This window comes from Formica exsecta, unplaced genomic scaffold, assembly GCF_003651465.1.
Source record: "Formica exsecta isolate Colony F162 unplaced genomic scaffold, ASM365146v1 scaffold500, whole genome shotgun sequence".
NCBI lineage: Eukaryota > Metazoa > Arthropoda > Insecta > Hymenoptera > Formicidae > Formica > Formica exsecta.
Genome location: NW_021852243.1, coordinates 141533 through 158672, shown reverse-complemented (window position 1 = coordinate 158672; position 17140 = coordinate 141533). Strand labels below are relative to the sequence as shown.

The window sequence follows — 17140 nt, the reverse complement described above, 5'->3', positions numbered from 1 at the left end:
TTAATCCTTCAAGATTTGATTTTCAAAGAATTGGTCTCGCAAAATTCATTTCTTGGAATCTACAGCCTTCGTATCTTGTCCAGATCCTTGTTGAATTCTATATCTGCTTCATACTCTGTCACGACCTTTCTTTCAAGATTTTATCCTTTGAACCTTGATCCTTTCAAGCTCTATTTTCTTTAGTTTTGAGTTTAGAGTCTCATCCCTTCGTCGAGGCCCGTGGTAGCAGCCGACAGCCCTGGCTCGTGACGAGTCCTTATTTGGACCCAGGGGCCGTCGGCCACCACCGAGTTGCTTTCCCTCTACTGCCGCTCCTCTGTTTAGGGCGAACTAAGGACTAGGCCGACTCTAACGGGCAACGCGGGCTCCCGGCCCAACGTTAATGCGGACAGCAGATTTCCATGTAAGGGGCGGACCGCTATTTTCGGCCGCCGACCGATATGGATAAAGGGACCCCACGAAGCCGACACTGCGCCACTCGCCGCTCTCGCCGGTCTCTTGCACGACGTACAAAACGCGATCCTGAGCGATCGTCCGCCGATCTCTTTTTCTCGGCTCTACGAAACACATTAGTAAACGGTAATAAATCGCCGTGCTTAGTTTCAGCTGCGAATTACAGCAACCCCTTCGGTTTGCGCGCACCATCTTCGAGAATTTCCTTAGATCGGTTTTCGCGATCGCGAAAATTCTTGATGCTCGATATCACAGGATCGGCAGTAATTCAAAGAAACGGTATTATATTGAAGCATCGCGAGTATTTGAAACTGGTAGGAAGTCTCGCTGATCGTATGATACTTTCCGGAAATCTCTGAGGAGAAATGGTGCGAAATAAATCGGAGAGGTTTGCGTAATCGAATAAGACGTGAAGTGATATTTGGTGAATGTGCATAAGTGAATGTTAATATGATATAATTTTGAAATTTATTTTAGCAGCCGATTCAATTTTTTTCATTAAAATTAATTCTGTAAATATCTTTTATATCTCTTAAAAACATGAAGGCGCTTAGCTTTCTCTTTTGTATTATAACTTGAACACAATCTAGTTAAAGATTAATCAAATTAATTTACTGATCAAGAATAACTCGATCCTACAGTGTATTTTTATAATTAATAATATAACAACTTACACTATCTTTCGATATGTGTTCTCAGAAAGTAATACTAACAGCCAATCAAGATGTGCGACGATGATGTTGCGGCATTAGTTGTGGACAATGGGTCCGGTATGTGCAAGGCCGGATTCGCAGGGGACGATGCACCGCGTGCCGTGTTCCCTAGCATCGTCGGCCGCCCCCGTCATCAGGTTGGTCAGAGAAATATTTGTAAACCTATCTAATCTACATTATAGATCTATCAACATACGACAAACGTTATTATTATTAACTAGATTTGTTAAAATCTTTTTTTTTTTTTTTTAATTAGCGCAATACATGTATATATAATATTTTGGACTAAAGAGGGATTATTGCAAGAGTGATTAAAGCATTATAGCTTTGCCTCAGGTTTCCAATTAAATCTAAATATATTTTTAGTCAAACCTCTAAATAAAAATTAAATTTAATCATTTCCGGAGCGATTAAATCTTTCCCAACTCCGCTTTAGTCAAAAATGCTATTAGACTTATCGAAGAAAGTAATTTGGCTAACGTATCTTTTGATTTAAACGCTTTTACGTAACGTCAGATATCTCGTTCCTCAGGGCGTAATGGTCGGTATGGGTCAAAAAGACAGCTACGTTGGCGACGAGGCGCAAAGTAAGAGAGGTATATTGACATTAAAGTATCCTATAGAACATGGTATCATCACCAATTGGGATGACATGGAGAAGATTTGGCATCACACCTTCTACAACGAATTGCGTGTAGCTCCCGAAGAACATCCGGTTCTTCTTACGGAAGCACCTCTGAATCCGAAAGCTAATCGTGAGAAGATGACGCAGATTATGTTTGAAACTTTCAACAGCCCGGCCATGTACGTTGCTATCCAGGCCGTCCTTTCATTGTACGCCTCCGGTCGTACCACCGGTATTGTCCTGGACTCCGGTGACGGTGTCTCTCACACCGTACCCATCTACGAAGGTTACGCCCTTCCCCATGCCATCCTCCGTCTGGACTTGGCCGGACGCGATCTTACCGACTACCTCATGAAGATCCTTACCGAAAGAGGCTACAGCTTCACCACCACAGCCGAGCGAGAAATCGTCCGCGACATCAAAGAGAAACTGTGCTATGTCGCCCTGGACTTTGAACAAGAAATGGCCACCGCTGCCGCCAGCACTTCTCTCGAGAAGAGCTACGAGTTGCCTGATGGTCAGGTCATTACCATTGGTAACGAGAGGTTCCGTTGCCCCGAAGCGCTGTTCCAGCCTTCCTTCCTGGGTATGGAATCTTGCGGTATCCACGAGACCGTTTACAATTCCATCATGAAATGCGACGTCGACATTCGCAAAGATTTATATGCTAATACCGTTCTCTCCGGTGGCACCACCATGTACCCTGGTATCGCTGATCGTATGCAAAAGGAAATCACCGCTCTCGCTCCTTCAACCATCAAGATCAAGATCATCGCTCCACCCGAAAGGAAATACTCCGTATGGATCGGTGGTTCCATCCTGGCCTCTTTGTCTACCTTCCAGCAGATGTGGATTTCCAAGCAAGAATACGACGAATCCGGCCCCGGTATCGTTCACCGCAAATGCTTCTAAAAAATACACCGTCAAGAATTAATCAAACGTTCATTCAAGCACCATCACCATGACTCTTTTCGTTCCCTTATTTATCTCCTTTTCTATACACACGGTATGCACTTACAAATTATACAATATTCATGACAGGATACAAAGATACGAGAAAAGGGAAGGAAAAGAGAGATAAAGAGGAAAAGAGAAAAAGAGAGAGATGAGATATGAGACGAGATCGCAGAAAAAAAAAAACCAATTACTCAAGTGCCTTTATGCTACACATTTACTGTACTTTGTAGTTTATACAACACGACTATTTGTTTATATATGAATGTTAATTAATTTATTGATAATCTTTTCGACAATCTGAGTAATGAGTTCTTTTCCGCCCATATATTAACGTACGCATACATATGTACCTATATATATTATGCACACAAAACATGTTCGCTCACTGACGATCGTGCAAGTTTGACATTTGCGACACTCGTAACGTGATTATCGACTACAACAATGAGGGATATGATCAGGCACATCCGGCCACATCGATGTCGGCTCACATATGGCTGTCCGGCAAATCGCGTTCTTATTGTACCTTACAATTAATTGACAATATAATAATAAAATCGTATGTTATGTAATAACTCCACGTTAGAGTACGATCTTTCACCAACGTTCTTCTCGCGATGACAACTCTAGAACACGAACCAGTTGTGATTTTAAGAGAGAAACTTACCACCCTCACGCAATCGTTGAAATATATAGTTTGATCTTTTGCATACAGTAAGCAGTTGATATATAATAATACCATGTGTCATTTCAAAAATCTCTCGAAATAAAAAATATAAATATTCTAAATATCAAATATACACAGACATTAATGTTTGCGTATTCGAGATGTTAAAGAAAAGATCACAATCAATATGCAAATCGATGGCTTGCAAATTCTCATTTTTCAAAATTAAAAAACGATCTATAAAATTTGTATTGCGGGAGGAGCTTTTCTAAGATAAGAATTTATGATTTAGATTCAATCCGTTCGTTTTACCCTTTACTCCGCTACCCTTTTTTCTCTTAAAGGAGATGTAGCATTACCTTAGATACGAAGAGCGCAAGAGAGAAAAAAAAAAAAAATGTTAAAACGAATAGATCGCAATGTGGTTCACGGTAGAAGGAACGCGGTAAGAAGGAGAGACAAATGTAATGTTCTATATCGTTTTCAGATCGCTTTAGACCATACATGAGCACGAGTTATATATATTTCGAGCGACAGCCGACAGCTTCGTTATATTTGGCGCGCGCCATGTGTCGGCCACGTGCCGGGGGATCCACGTAACTCAATAGAAGCGACGAAATAATATACGGCGCGATACCTACACGGATCAAGAAATAACAAAAATAGAGCCCCTGCTAGAATCCCGGTCGTGGCGTCTCTCCATCGGCGGTCCTTACCTTTAAAATCCCTCCCTTCTCGAGCACTAAAATTAGGATAGCGCGATGAGCGAGCGAGTGCATATATGCAGGTACGATGCAAGGAGATAGAGATATGCCGTTCCTGCTCGGACATCGCGTTCGATTAACGATAGAGCTCGTATGACGCAGGGCCTCAATTCGAGTTGATATACAATAATTATTAAGAATTTTAATTTATTCGAGTTACCAGAATTATGCGAGGAAAACGGAGAATCGCTATATTCAGGCTGCGCCCTGTGCATATGCATTCTGCAAGCGTGCAAGCTTCGTCGGATCGACTCTCAGCCAATCATAGGCTCGTATATATGCGCGATACTGTAAAGATGTAAAGCGCATATCCAAGGCTGCGTTCCGAAATTCACTGCCAGTACTGAAAATCTATAGTTTACGTTACGTATATTATAAATTTTCAGTACTGGCAGTGAATTTCGGAACACAGCCAAGTGTCACGTGACGACAACTCACAAATCGGCGACATAATAGCCGCGGCGCGCGCCACCATGTAGGCTGCGCCAGAGGCTGCGCGTGTTGATAAAATGTAACTGTCGATAGCTATTGGCCGCGTTCAGCAGAGAAAACCGCTTAGTAGCAATCGAATGTGATTGGTTCTTACTTTTAGAACCAACGAATCAACGTCGAGTGTTGACAAGACGATAACTGAGCGCTTTCTCTGCTGAACGCGGCCATTGAAGGTGTAAAGAAACTGTAAAGAAAAAGAAAGAAATTTGAAAATTTGCATATATATATATATATATATATATATATATATTCATGTGACAAAATATTTGTCGAACATATCGTTTAGCTCATCATAGAAGAGCTAATCCCCAATTATATATACAAATTTATATAATATAGTATATTATATATTCTTACGTATTCTTTAATTATACATGTAACAAGTTTCCGACACGTTTTATGCAACCTGAAGCTAGATATACGAGTGATTTTTCAGAGCACTATCGGCACAGCAGTTTCTATTGGAAGACGCGGATAAATTAGCGCTCAATAGGTTGAAAAAAAATGCAACTTCGCGAGCCCGCGAGACGCGATTCGATCTATAGAAATGGATCATGGCTGGTTATCTTGTAAAGATGCGTGATCTATGGTCGCGTCCCGCAACGGGAATGTTGATGGAAGATCACTACGCGAACAAATCAACGTAAAAAAGATATCGCCGCACGATATGGGTATGTCATAACACGTGACAAAACATGTACGTACGAGCGCCGATCTTCTCGCAACCTGTCAACTCGTTAATGTGGTGAGGTTAACCTCTCCACGAAGAAACGCCAAGAATGGCAAACAGCTGTACGAAAGGAAGAATGAATACTTGGTAGGTTTCCAGAGTTATCATAAAATGTAGTACAAAAAACGAGTGTAGTATTCTTTTACGTTGACTCGCTAAATTGTTTTTTTATTTACTCACACACACACGTACACGCGCATACACATACACATACATTGATCTTCTTTTGTTTAAATAAATATATCGATTTTTCGATCAAGAGTATATTCTATTTTGTTATTTTGTAGCTTTATACATGATAGATGATAAATAGAAGATTAAAGAATGTCTTCTTTTTTTTACAACAGGTTCTGGTTACTGTAACGCAAAATGTGAGGCTTAATTTATAGCTAATTAAAAGCACCAACAAATTCAAAATGGAGAAAGTTATACCAATGAGTTGGTTAAACCAAATATTATTAGTTTTTAGTATAGCAGCTGCAGTATTGTCTTTAGTTATACAGGGATGGACAGATCTTACATCTCTGCCAATATATATTTCCATCTCCTGGGCTGTATTTATTACAATTTTATCTATATGGCTGAGTTGTTGCTTATTACGTCTCATACTGAAAGCCAGTAGTCCAATTGCTTTAGATTTTATGAACAAATGGATCTACAAGAAGCTAGTGAGTCATCTAAATTTGGATTCTTCAATAGACAAGGACAAGAGTACAGAAATCATTTACAAAAGTGATAACCAAAAGAACTTAAGTTCTTCACAAGAAACTAGTGTTACACGCAATAATAATGCAATCACGCAAGATTCTTGTAAAAACGACATTCCTCTAACAAAAAGAAAAAAGGTGAATTTAACAGACACAATACGAGAAATTGATGCAAAGTGTATAGAAATCTGGTACAAAAATATAAGTAATGATAAATCATTCCCCAATGAAGCGCAAGATTTGTTGAGCAAGTTCTTAACAAAACTTGTTTTGAAAGCCAGTCTAATAGATAAAATAAAACTCGTTAATAAATTGGCGAATATATTAGTGTTACACTTGAAGGAATATCGTAGGTATGGATCTATTAAAAATTATCTTTGTAAGAATTTGTTCAAATAAGTTGCTTATCAGCACGTTTTGCAGGGCACTACGTCGAGTCGAAAAGGGCGCTGCATCCAGCGTGGAGGAAGCATACAAATATTTACATCCTGGTTCTCGCAGTGTGTCAATATTAGAACATATGTTACATCATTTAGTTACCGTTCTAGCGCAAGAGTTTCTGCAATGGGAATTAACTAGTTCATTACCATGCAAACTTCTGTTATCTATTTTAGCAAAGAAGCTCTTAATAACAATAGACGCAATAAGCTGCCCAGATTGGTTGATCGGAAATTTGTTAAAATTACTGGAAACTCCGACAAATAAAGCTGTCGCTACTCCAACTAAACAAAATGTACATTAGGATAATGCCAGTATCATGTAACAAAAATTAAAAAATACACATAATTTAATCATTCCTTCAGGGTACCATAACTGTTGCTCTGAGCGATGGCATCGTATCCGCAACAGCGGCTGTGATCCCACAGCAATTGCCAAAATCTGCACCTAAATTTAGTCCATCTGCAATTACTACAAACGAAGATGAAAATGCAGCTTCAACGGCAGCTCCAAAAAGATCGACTCTATGTTTAGAGGGTCTCTCTACTACAGAGCACAGAGGCCTCTGGGGAGATAGCATAACAGATGTAGATCTGGAATTAGAAGAGGATAAGATTTCACCGGTATACGAAGAACCAACAGATTTCGCCACAACCATCGCTAGGCTTAGAAATTTATTACAACAGAAATCCACAGCAACCACACCACTGTTAGTAAAGATAGCAGTTTAGTTTCAAATATATTATTATATAAATCTGTAAATTTTAGGCACGCCGAAGAAAAATCTTATGTAATATATGAAGGAAGCCAATTTATGAATTTGTTAATTCCATGGACCGAATTTCATACTGCAACAGATGGTTCGCAACAATTATTCTACTGCATACAATTCGATGATGTCGAGCAACGTGGTGTAGATCTATTTGAAACCACCACTGCTACTGTCAGGAGACAATATTCCGATTTTGTTCAGTTGCATCTCAGTCTAGAAGAAGTAAGATTTATAAAAAATACAAAAATATTAAATATAAATTCATAAGAAAATAATAAATTCAGTTAATTTTTAAATTTAATAGTTGCATAATGTTTATAAATTTCAGATTCCATCATTAACTAATATTATGTCCGAGCTAGTGTTGCCCGAGGGTGGGCGGATCGAACTGGAGATGTATTTGAAGACGTTGTGTACGCGATTGGCAAATGAGTGTCCGCCGCAATTGCGTCACTTTCTTCGGCCGAGTAGTAGTGCAGGCAAAAAAGCGGACGCGATAGCGCCTCGTTTCGATCGATTTCTGGCTAAAACTGTAACTGGTGTCTTCAATACATTGAAGACAGTTGTACCGGGCTTCGAAATGGATCAAGAAGAAGAAGCTCCTCCTCTGCCTACTTTAATGCCATTGTCTGATATACCTTGGAGATTTGTTGAGGATATAAAATCGGTAATGGAACCTAAAATTGTGCATAGCATGAGTATGCTAATTATTTAAATATATAACAATATAATATATTAACAATGCATATTTGTAATAGCAATAATAATTAATAATATATAATGCATGTAAAATATAATCGATATATAACAAAAAAAAAAAAAAAAAAAAAAAAAAAAAAAAAAAAAAAAAAAAAAAAAAAAAAAAAAAAAAAAAAAAAAAAAAAAAAAAAAAAAAAAAAAAAATGTAAAAATAAAAATATTCTTTGAAATATCTGTTTATTGTTGTAGAAAAGTCTAGCTTGTGAATTACAGCAATTGATCGCAGAAAGAACAGAATATTGTATGGTAGACACAGCTTATGAGGCAGTTGACTCAATGGAAACCAGTGGCAATTCAGAATTACTGGATTGTTGGTGGGAAACTATTAACACTTCGTACGATGGTAGCTACAATAATAATAGTATTTTTTTGTATTTACAAAATTATGTTTCGTAACAGTCAAAAATGAATTGTGTTTTCCAGATGAAGTTGATGAGTTGGATTCTAATATATCATTAACATGTACGACCATAGATCTGATTTGTGAGCTTCTGACAGGGATTGCTAGTAATAATACATTACAACAGGAAGCGGTCGTTAGATGGACTAAATTGCTATTAGGAAACATTTCAGAGCCAATCTTGCAGGTGAGAATTAAGTCTGAAAAAAAGCATTGTATTTTTTATGAGTTTTTCATAACTTTAAGTTTATTTCCAGAAAATGATTCTGTGGTTATTCGACTCCTTGAGTAATTCTTCATTACTTTATGATGCATCATACAACAATGTCACAAGTGAAACCAATGCACAACTGAAAGATAAATTGGTGCGCACATTAGAGAAAAAGATCTCATATAGTGTAAAACTGATATTTGGTGAGGACAATGTACATAAAGCTTTGAACTATTTATTAAGTTCATATGAAATCAAAAAGATTAACATGGATTTAAACATGCAAATATTAGATGCATTAATATCAGAACTATTGATTTCCTGTAAAACAAATCATGACACGAATTAATTTCAATTTTTATTCAGTCCTTTAGACAAAAAATCGTTTAGTAATTTGCAAGATTTATACATTGTTTTACTCTCTTAATGTGGGAATCATTAAGATATATCAAAATATTTATGTAAAAAAATTGATGTGTGCCATATATATGTAGAATATATGTGTTGACTGTTTACATTTCGCAAAAACCGACAGACTTTTTAAAATAAAGACTGTACCTGATTATACATTTACAATAAGATATGCCAAGTATTTGTTCCATTAGAGAATAATGGCTCCTAACAATTAAACAAGATGAAACGAGTCACTTATGGAAAGGCACTATATGCATTTCTGGAATTATACTACGCATTTATATTTAATAATTAAATTTTGTACACACAAAAAAATTGCATTTTCTGCATTTTACAGAAAATATTTCTGCAAAACATACGGTGCATATTATACAAAGTATACAAGTTACAGCTTTATTATTACATTCCAAAGATTGCAAGAAGTAATATAAGATTTAGACATATACACAGACTTAATATTTAATTACATGTTTATTATATAAGATAATAAAATTAAATGTATTACTATCTAATTAACTTTCCTTGGTTGTTTCATTTGCTTTCTGTTTCTCTAGTTGTGCTCTGAAAACAATTGCAGCGCTCTATAAGTTTTACATGTAATAATCTTTAATTAAAACAGAAGAAATGTTTTGTTTGACTCTCTTAAATATTGACAAAAACTTTTGGCGAAATAATACCTTAGCTGTTGATTGAAATCATCTTCAACGTCGTCATCGTCCCAGTTATCCTCCCAAACACTGATATCCTCGCTATCTTCATCCTTCGCGGTCCAATCTAATTAATGAATCAGCGATTTTGAGGTTATGTCACACACAACAAGACCAACAAATTTAATGATGCGTACCTTCCGCAGGAAATTCCTCGAATTCATCGTCTTCTTCAAGTAATCCAAGATCGACTTTTGCCTTTTCGTTCTTGCTATCTGTCATGCTTGCAAATTTCTCCACAAATGACTATTTCTCGAACGCTTTGAAATACTACGTGTTGAATTTACGTCTGTACGCTCACGCTTTGAAGTTAGAATGTCAGAAAGTGGATTTGGGTTGATTTGAGTACGTAATTCTAGCCTTTAAAATGGATGTAGATGGCGGTATTAAACTGTTAAAAGAACTTATTGCTTTTTCTTTTTGTATCTTTCTGATAAATTATTCTTTATTTATTCTAAGCTGAAGTTATTCTAATTTCATTCGAGCAATACTTATATTAAGAAATTCTATCAAAGATAAAAGAATTAGAAACAGAGAAAGAACAATTTCCCAAGATAATTAATATAAATATAATATAAATTTTTTATTCATAATATTATACAGCTATATATAGATAAATAATCAATTTTTGATTGTAACAATCAGGTCTTTGGTATAATTTATTTTCACGCAATTACTCATTTTGATAATTTCAGACATTCGTAAACCTTATTACACCTGATATGCATAGACAGATCTGTCAGGAATGATGTAATATGAGTTTCCTTGTCCCTCTGTTTCCCATTTTCAAATACAATCACGAGAGTCATTCTGGGATCAGTGTTGTGGAAAGCATAAGTACACAAATCCTGTAAACACACACTCGCAATTTATGATTTATTCTAAAAATTCTTTTGTAATTGACATACCTTTGTGCATTTATGATATATAACTTTATCCATAGCAAGAAGTTCTGCATGACGTTCCTTTATCTTAGTTTGAATATTGTCCAAGTGTACTAATGATTTCTGCATGAATGTCTGAAAAAATATTTTTCTTTTATATTATTATTTATTAATATAATTATTATACAAGACAACAGAGATTATTATATCTTGTACTATTTGTGTAAGTAATATATATTTTTTTTCAGAAGAAAATTAAATGATTAATATAAATTTATTACTTACATTAGGACAACAAACAACAACAGGAAAACTTGGAGGCACGTCTGCTCCTCTTCCTGGATGTTTATATCCCGAACCTGAATTTTCAGTTCCTCTGGAATCGAAAATTATCAATACTGCTAGTATATCATGCTTTCGTTGAAAACTCTGTATCCTGAAAAAGACGTTTATTAGATAGATATTAGTTATTAGATGGTATATCTACTATGCAAGCAATAAGAAATAATATCTATCTTACTTATGATAATAATCCACATTCTGCTTGCTCATGATACTTCTCATTTCCCCTGGACTAGCTTGTTGACTTAAAGTAGTGTGAAAATACAAAGAACACTTAGCTAATATGGCACTGCGTAGTTTCACCAGCCATTGATACAATGCCGGTTGTTGATTCGCCTTGAGAAATGTTGCACCAAAGCCCAATTTCCAAGACTAAAAAATCTCAGATTAGAATACTAGAAAAGCTGCTTTGATGTTCTCTTATTCGGATATATTGCTAACCTCCTTGCTTTGCAGAGTTCTTTCCCAAGCTGACATTCGTGCTTGCGCTCCATAAAGAGCCATCAAAGTTGGTAGGAACCTCCAGTTTTGAACTTCTACTTGCGCTTTCATTAATTGTACTAGTATTTCACATTCCAATCTGAATAATGAAAATTATTAGCTTATTTCACATACTATAAATCAAAGTTCATATTTTTAAAGAATTAAGAACGACACTTACGTTAAACTTGTCTTAATAGCAGTTAATGCTAAGTGAGAACAGGATAATAAATGACACTCTACTATTTCTTCTATACATTGCAGCAATTCTTGATGCTTCATAACTTTGCTGTTTGCACTCACATTGTACATTTTCTCATAACTGTAATATAATAATTACAAATATGAGATTAAAGATAGATAGTCAACATACTAATATACTGACAAATCTATCAGCTGGATTCTTGCCGTGATGAATTGGCAGAGTTGATTGGAAACATTCGCGACTGTCGCACCAATAGAGTTTGTTCCTCTTGTCATTTCCTCTAATCTCTTTAAATCAGACTTTAAAGATTCGTATACAGTTTTTAAGGAATTCTGTAAACAATATTAACATATAAAATTTGATAATCACAAACAATTTTCAATTTAGATAATTGCTGGATGCATACATCCTTCCTAAGGAAGCCCTTATTTTTAGTATGAAGGAAACCTAAATCTGCATATGAACGTTCTGCTATAGCTATCTGTGGTAAATGCAGCAGAAGCATTCCCCATGGACCCATTTGCATCTGTTTACATGATTCCCTTTCTTTTTCCTGAATTAAATTTATATTACATTAGTGTATATAACAATTCAAATTTTTTATTTTTATTATCTTTACTCACAACTGTTTCCTTAGCCTTCTCGGAGCACAATTGAGCGACCTGTGTGAAGAAGGCATTAAGAAATTCGTCCTCGTGATCCATTCTCTATCTTCGTTTACAGGAAATGCAGATAAACAGTGATCCTATATCAAAGAGGTTATGTTGTGACATTTTATGTACACATATAGATATATTATTTTTAATTTTTGCTTGCTAAAGACAGATCGATTTGTTTTTATTATGTAAATTTATACTTTCATATGCATACAAATGCAGCTTTATTTATGTAATTTAGTATTTTTGTTATAATTGATCGACGCCGATTATGCATATGTATCTACAGAGTTGGATTTGTATAGACTGTGTACAGCGTCACAATTTTGTACCTTTCATATTAATTGTAAGTACATATGCACTTAAGCACATATGCGCAAAAGAGAGATAGAGATAGAGAAATGGAAAAGTACAGAGATTTGTAATTATTGTAATAAACAATTATTACTTTTTATATATATGTATGTATGTGTACATAAAGTATAATGAAAATGCATTTATGCATTATGTATGAAATATGTACAAAATTTATTATATTGTCAAAAAGATCTACAGTTTCATAATCGCTCTCTTCTTAGCCTTTTCCTTATTTCTTCTGACTTCGTTTTTGTGTTCGCTATTCTTAGTAGCATCCCTGAAAAATTTGATTCCTTCTCGTTCCTCGAGAACACGTTGGATATACATCATACCATGCAAATTAAATCCAACAGTATCCTGAGAAATATTATTTTAATTATTTTATCTAATAATTAAATGCATTCTTATAAGTAATATATACAATCAATAAGTTTATATTACTCTTAAAGTGGATATCCTTTCTACAGCGAGCTTCTTCACGATTTCTAATGTAGGCAAAAGATTTTGATTGGCTATTATTGGACTGTGATATGCTTGAATTAAGCACAAAGCTAATTTGGCTAATAACTCAGCATGATAATTTCTTTTCAACAAGCTGGGGAGTCTCTGCAAAATATCAGAGGCGGCAGAATATGGCAATAACAGTAAGGTTTCTTCCAATTCACTGAAATATACAACATTTTCAATTATATTTTCTTATGCAACAACATTAATCCATTTATTGCATTTTACCTTGCCCTAACACGCTTAAAGGTTTCCAGTAAGAAGTCTTCTGTGTTTGTACAATTGTAAGCTTGCATTAACAGAGGAAGAGGCGGTGCTTTACCATCAGAAACAGCTGTATTCGATTCTGTCTCGTATTGTTTGGACACTTCCAAACATTCCAATATCAATTCAGCCTAATATATATATAAGTAAAATGTATAACATAAAATAGATATCTATCTTACAAAAATTATGCGTTTTAAAGTGATGCAACTTACAGCCTTTTCACTGTTAACAGTCTTTCTAGAAGGCAACGCTTGTTGCTTCTGTCCTAATACTGTAGTGGTTTCCCCAGTGACTAGTTCATTTTCCTGTTGTTCTCTTTCTTCTTCCGCTTCATCTTCTAATACTAACGGTTCGTTAGTTTTCTCATATAATCTGATTACCTTATCAGAACCGCACGAAGCGACAAAAATCCCGTTTGGTGAAACGCAACAATTCCAACTTTCTCCAGTATGGCCCTAGAAAAAGATTGAGCTGTATTATAATAGAGCCATCGATACGCAATTTTACAAAGTATGCAGAAATATATTACTTTTAACGTGATGATCTTTCGAAATATATCGGCATCCCATTGTTTGATTTTTCCATCTTTTCCAGAGGTAAAAAAGTAATGTGTTCCAGGTACGAACGAGAGACCCGTAATAGAGTCGTCATGCGCGAATATGGATTTGTGGCAATCGCCAAAATCCAAACCCCAGATTTTAACGTTGCGATCGGCGGAACCGGTTGCTATGAGTGTAGAGTCGCTAGATATATCCATGCACAATGCTGGTAACTTGTGTCCATAAAGTGATACAAAGAACTACAATAAAAATGTGAAATATTACACAAAGGAGATCAAATTTAAGATAAAGTTACATATGTATCTTATGATACCTTATAGTATCTAGTAAAATAATGAGGTAACTATACCTTAAATGTATCTAAAAAGAAGATTTTAATGGTACAGTCCAATAGAGAAACGGCAACAAATCTGTTATTTGGACTTATTTTTACACACAGTACGCTTTCTTCAAGCTTAAGAGTTCTTGTATGTAAGACAGAAAGAACCTTCGCCTTTATCTGATTGTCAGGATCTTGAATGAGTTCAAAGTTCCAAAATTTCACCGTTTGATCACCACCACCGCTAGCAACCCCTTTCTATTTGCACAATATCATAAATATGCGAAAATATATGTAAAAACATATTAATTAGCAATAAAATAAGTAACTGCTATTAAAATATCTTTGTTCAAAAATATTACCAAATCAGGAAATAATGTTATGCTCCAAAGCTCCTTGGAATGTGCCACCACTTCTTCCAAAATATCGCCAGATGCGATATCAATAATAAGCATTTTACCGTCCTTTAAACCAACAATTAGATGTCTATCACCTGGCACAAATGTTACCGTCAAAGCGTAACCACACTGTACTGTGCGTAAACACGCCAATGTTGGCCTAAAAAGTCATGTAAGTTAAGAAAAAAAATCAATATTTATTCTTTATTAAAAATATATTTCATAATGTATACTACCTGTTCCATAATTTAACAGAATCTCCACTAACGGTAGCAAATGCCAAATTGTCGGAGCTAAAACAAACAGCTCGGACATCTGTACGATGCCCATGTGCCGTTATTGAACGTAAACGCTTCACTTCTTTTGGATTGTTCTCTTCCATGTGCAAAGAATGTAATTCAATTGAATTGTTACTCACTCCAATGCATACCTGCACAAAAGAAATAAAATATAACACAAATTTTTCGAATAATTTTATATTTAATATTTATGCTTTTATACTAACTCTAAGTTCGTTTCCTTTGCCCATAATTAAATCAAGCCCTTTTGCTTTACCGGATATTTGAACAATAGGTAAACGTTTTATCTCATCCCTGAGAGATGGTGCATTTGATAGCTCCTTCTCTGTATCATTCCCTTCCCTATTGATGATGACAGAACATGTATATGTAATTGAATCTTCTTACAAATAAATTTCCAACTTTAACATAAATTTTAACTCACTGTTGAGCTTTACGTCTTTCCTTCCTCAATCTATTCGCAAATCTATTCTTTATTGTATCATTGGGTAATAGATGAAACAATTCTATGGAATTCCCCACTCCATGACATCCAACAACTTTGCAGGTAGAGTCAACTTCTAATGAGGTAACTCGGCCACCACCTGCTCTTAATATACCTCCAATTTTCTTACATTTTATAGGATATTTCTATAAAAATATAAAATATTCAATCTTGTTATTTTATTCTGATCATGTACAGACAAATAATGCTATAAACTCAGTGTATAGTTATAATGTATACAAATGTAAGTACATACCATATCCATATCCATGCTTTCCTCGTCCTCTTCATCAAGATCCAAAGCACTTACAGCAGTATCGAGTTCAATGCTCTTGTTATCAAGGAAGGTTATTTTCCAGACATGCAATTCTTTATCATTGCATCCTGTTATTAAATATTGATCATCCTTCATTAAGACAAGACTCCAAACCTGTTTAGCACAAACATCAAATTAATTCAATTAAATAGAAATAATATAATTAACAAATAAGAACATAACTAAATATCTTACTTCTGATCTATGTCCAGTAAGAGTTTTGAAGTTATGTTCCGTGTCTAAATCCCAAAACTTTACAAATGTATCTTTGCTACTGCTAATAATAATGTTATGCTCTTTCATGAATACCAATTTAGTTATAACACCTTTGTGCCCAGTTAATCGACATATTCCTGTTTCGGCTACAACATCCCAAATAATGATATCTGTATCCTGTTATATTACAAAAAAATGTCATAAGTACTTGAATTGCATGATACATCTGTCTGTAAAACATTCTTACCTTGGAACCAGTGGCTAATCTAGTTCCAAAAGCATCATATGCTAATGCTGTTATTTCAGATTTGTGTCCTACAAATACACTGACATTTTCACCAGAGATTAAATCAAAGATCTTTACTGTACCATCTGCGTAACCGACAGCAATATGCCTTTTATTGGGCGATGCAGCTAGACGTGTTACACATATCTTTTCTCCAGATAACACCTGCGCCTGAAATCATTATATAATATATATTAAAACATAAAGATATTATAATTACCTCTATATTAAGTTCTTCATTTTTCTTTTTTTACCTTTTCTCCAAGCCGTAGATCCCAAATGTATACATGTTCACATGCAGCAGCAGCAATAAATCTACCTTCTTGATCTTCCAAGGTTACAAAAACAATATTACAATGTGGGCTTGCAATTATATTTGTATTACCTGCTGGAACGTATCTCAAATATTGTTTGGTCAACCCCATTTTATATTTGTCTAAATTTAATGAAAAAAATTACATATATCTCTCTTGTTTTTTAAGTTTTACCAATTTGAGGTTACACACGCACGTGTACTATCATATACGTACTACAAATGCATAAAGTGAGTAAATGAGAAATCAAACCTAAAAGTTGCCTAACCTAAACTGTCTAAAAAATGGCGCATGCGCAATACATTAATTACATTATACCTGAATTTGAATTAGCAACTTTATTAGTTTTATTTCTTACTGCATTAGGTTTTTCTGATTATATCCTCTTATATATGTATATCTATTTTCAAAACACATTTTCTTTTATACAAATGTTCATATTGA

General features: G+C 35.0%; 5 protein-coding genes across 5 annotated transcripts; 2 read left to right on the top strand and 3 right to left on the bottom strand.

The window, feature by feature from the left end:
- The first annotated feature begins 391 nt into the window (after positions 1-391).
- LOC115241622 (actin, muscle) lies at positions 392-3328 on the top strand. Its single transcript, XM_029817467.1, has 3 exons — positions 392-579; positions 1153-1303; positions 1699-3328. The coding sequence occupies exons 2-3, from the start codon at positions 1178-1180 to the stop codon at positions 2701-2703; spliced, it is 1131 nt and encodes a 376-aa protein (XP_029673327.1). The 5' UTR covers positions 392-579; positions 1153-1177; the 3' UTR covers positions 2704-3328.
- A 1703-nt stretch (positions 3329-5031) lies between these two features.
- Positions 5032-9409, top strand: LOC115241575. Its single transcript, XM_029817379.1, has 9 exons — positions 5032-5488; positions 5749-6461; positions 6532-6841; positions 6912-7255; positions 7315-7540; positions 7647-7985; positions 8267-8420; positions 8501-8664; positions 8735-9409. The coding sequence occupies exons 2-9, from the start codon at positions 5818-5820 to the stop codon at positions 9035-9037; spliced, it is 2484 nt and encodes an 827-aa protein (XP_029673239.1). The 5' UTR covers positions 5032-5488; positions 5749-5817; the 3' UTR covers positions 9038-9409.
- LOC115241576 (26S proteasome complex subunit SEM1) lies at positions 9038-10134 on the bottom strand. Its single transcript, XM_029817380.1, has 3 exons — positions 9947-10134; positions 9780-9876; positions 9038-9663 (listed from the first exon to the last, which is right to left on the bottom strand). Exons 1-3 carry the CDS (start codon positions 10029-10031, stop codon positions 9615-9617), a joined length of 231 nt encoding a protein of 76 aa, XP_029673240.1. The 5' UTR covers positions 10032-10134; the 3' UTR covers positions 9038-9614.
- A 242-nt stretch (positions 10135-10376) lies between these two features.
- Positions 10377-12722, bottom strand: LOC115241595 (KICSTOR complex protein C12orf66 homolog). The gene is made up of 9 exons (XM_029817421.1): positions 12344-12722; positions 12127-12273; positions 11901-12052; positions 11697-11837; positions 11477-11615; positions 11214-11407; positions 10979-11129; positions 10718-10828; positions 10377-10657 (listed from the first exon to the last, which is right to left on the bottom strand). The coding sequence occupies exons 1-9, from the start codon at positions 12422-12424 to the stop codon at positions 10487-10489; spliced, it is 1287 nt and encodes a 428-aa protein (XP_029673281.1). The 5' UTR covers positions 12425-12722; the 3' UTR covers positions 10377-10486.
- Positions 12343-16933, bottom strand: LOC115241594 (WD repeat-containing protein 3). The gene is made up of 15 exons (XM_029817420.1): positions 16637-16933; positions 16344-16553; positions 16076-16273; positions 15821-15994; positions 15505-15710; positions 15287-15422; positions 15018-15211; positions 14746-14941; positions 14414-14641; positions 14034-14303; positions 13717-13959; positions 13466-13632; positions 13175-13397; positions 12930-13090; positions 12343-12465 (listed from the first exon to the last, which is right to left on the bottom strand). The coding sequence occupies exons 1-15, from the start codon at positions 16805-16807 to the stop codon at positions 12438-12440; spliced, it is 2805 nt and encodes a 934-aa protein (XP_029673280.1). The 5' UTR covers positions 16808-16933; the 3' UTR covers positions 12343-12437.
- Between the last annotated feature and the right edge of the window lie 207 nt (positions 16934-17140).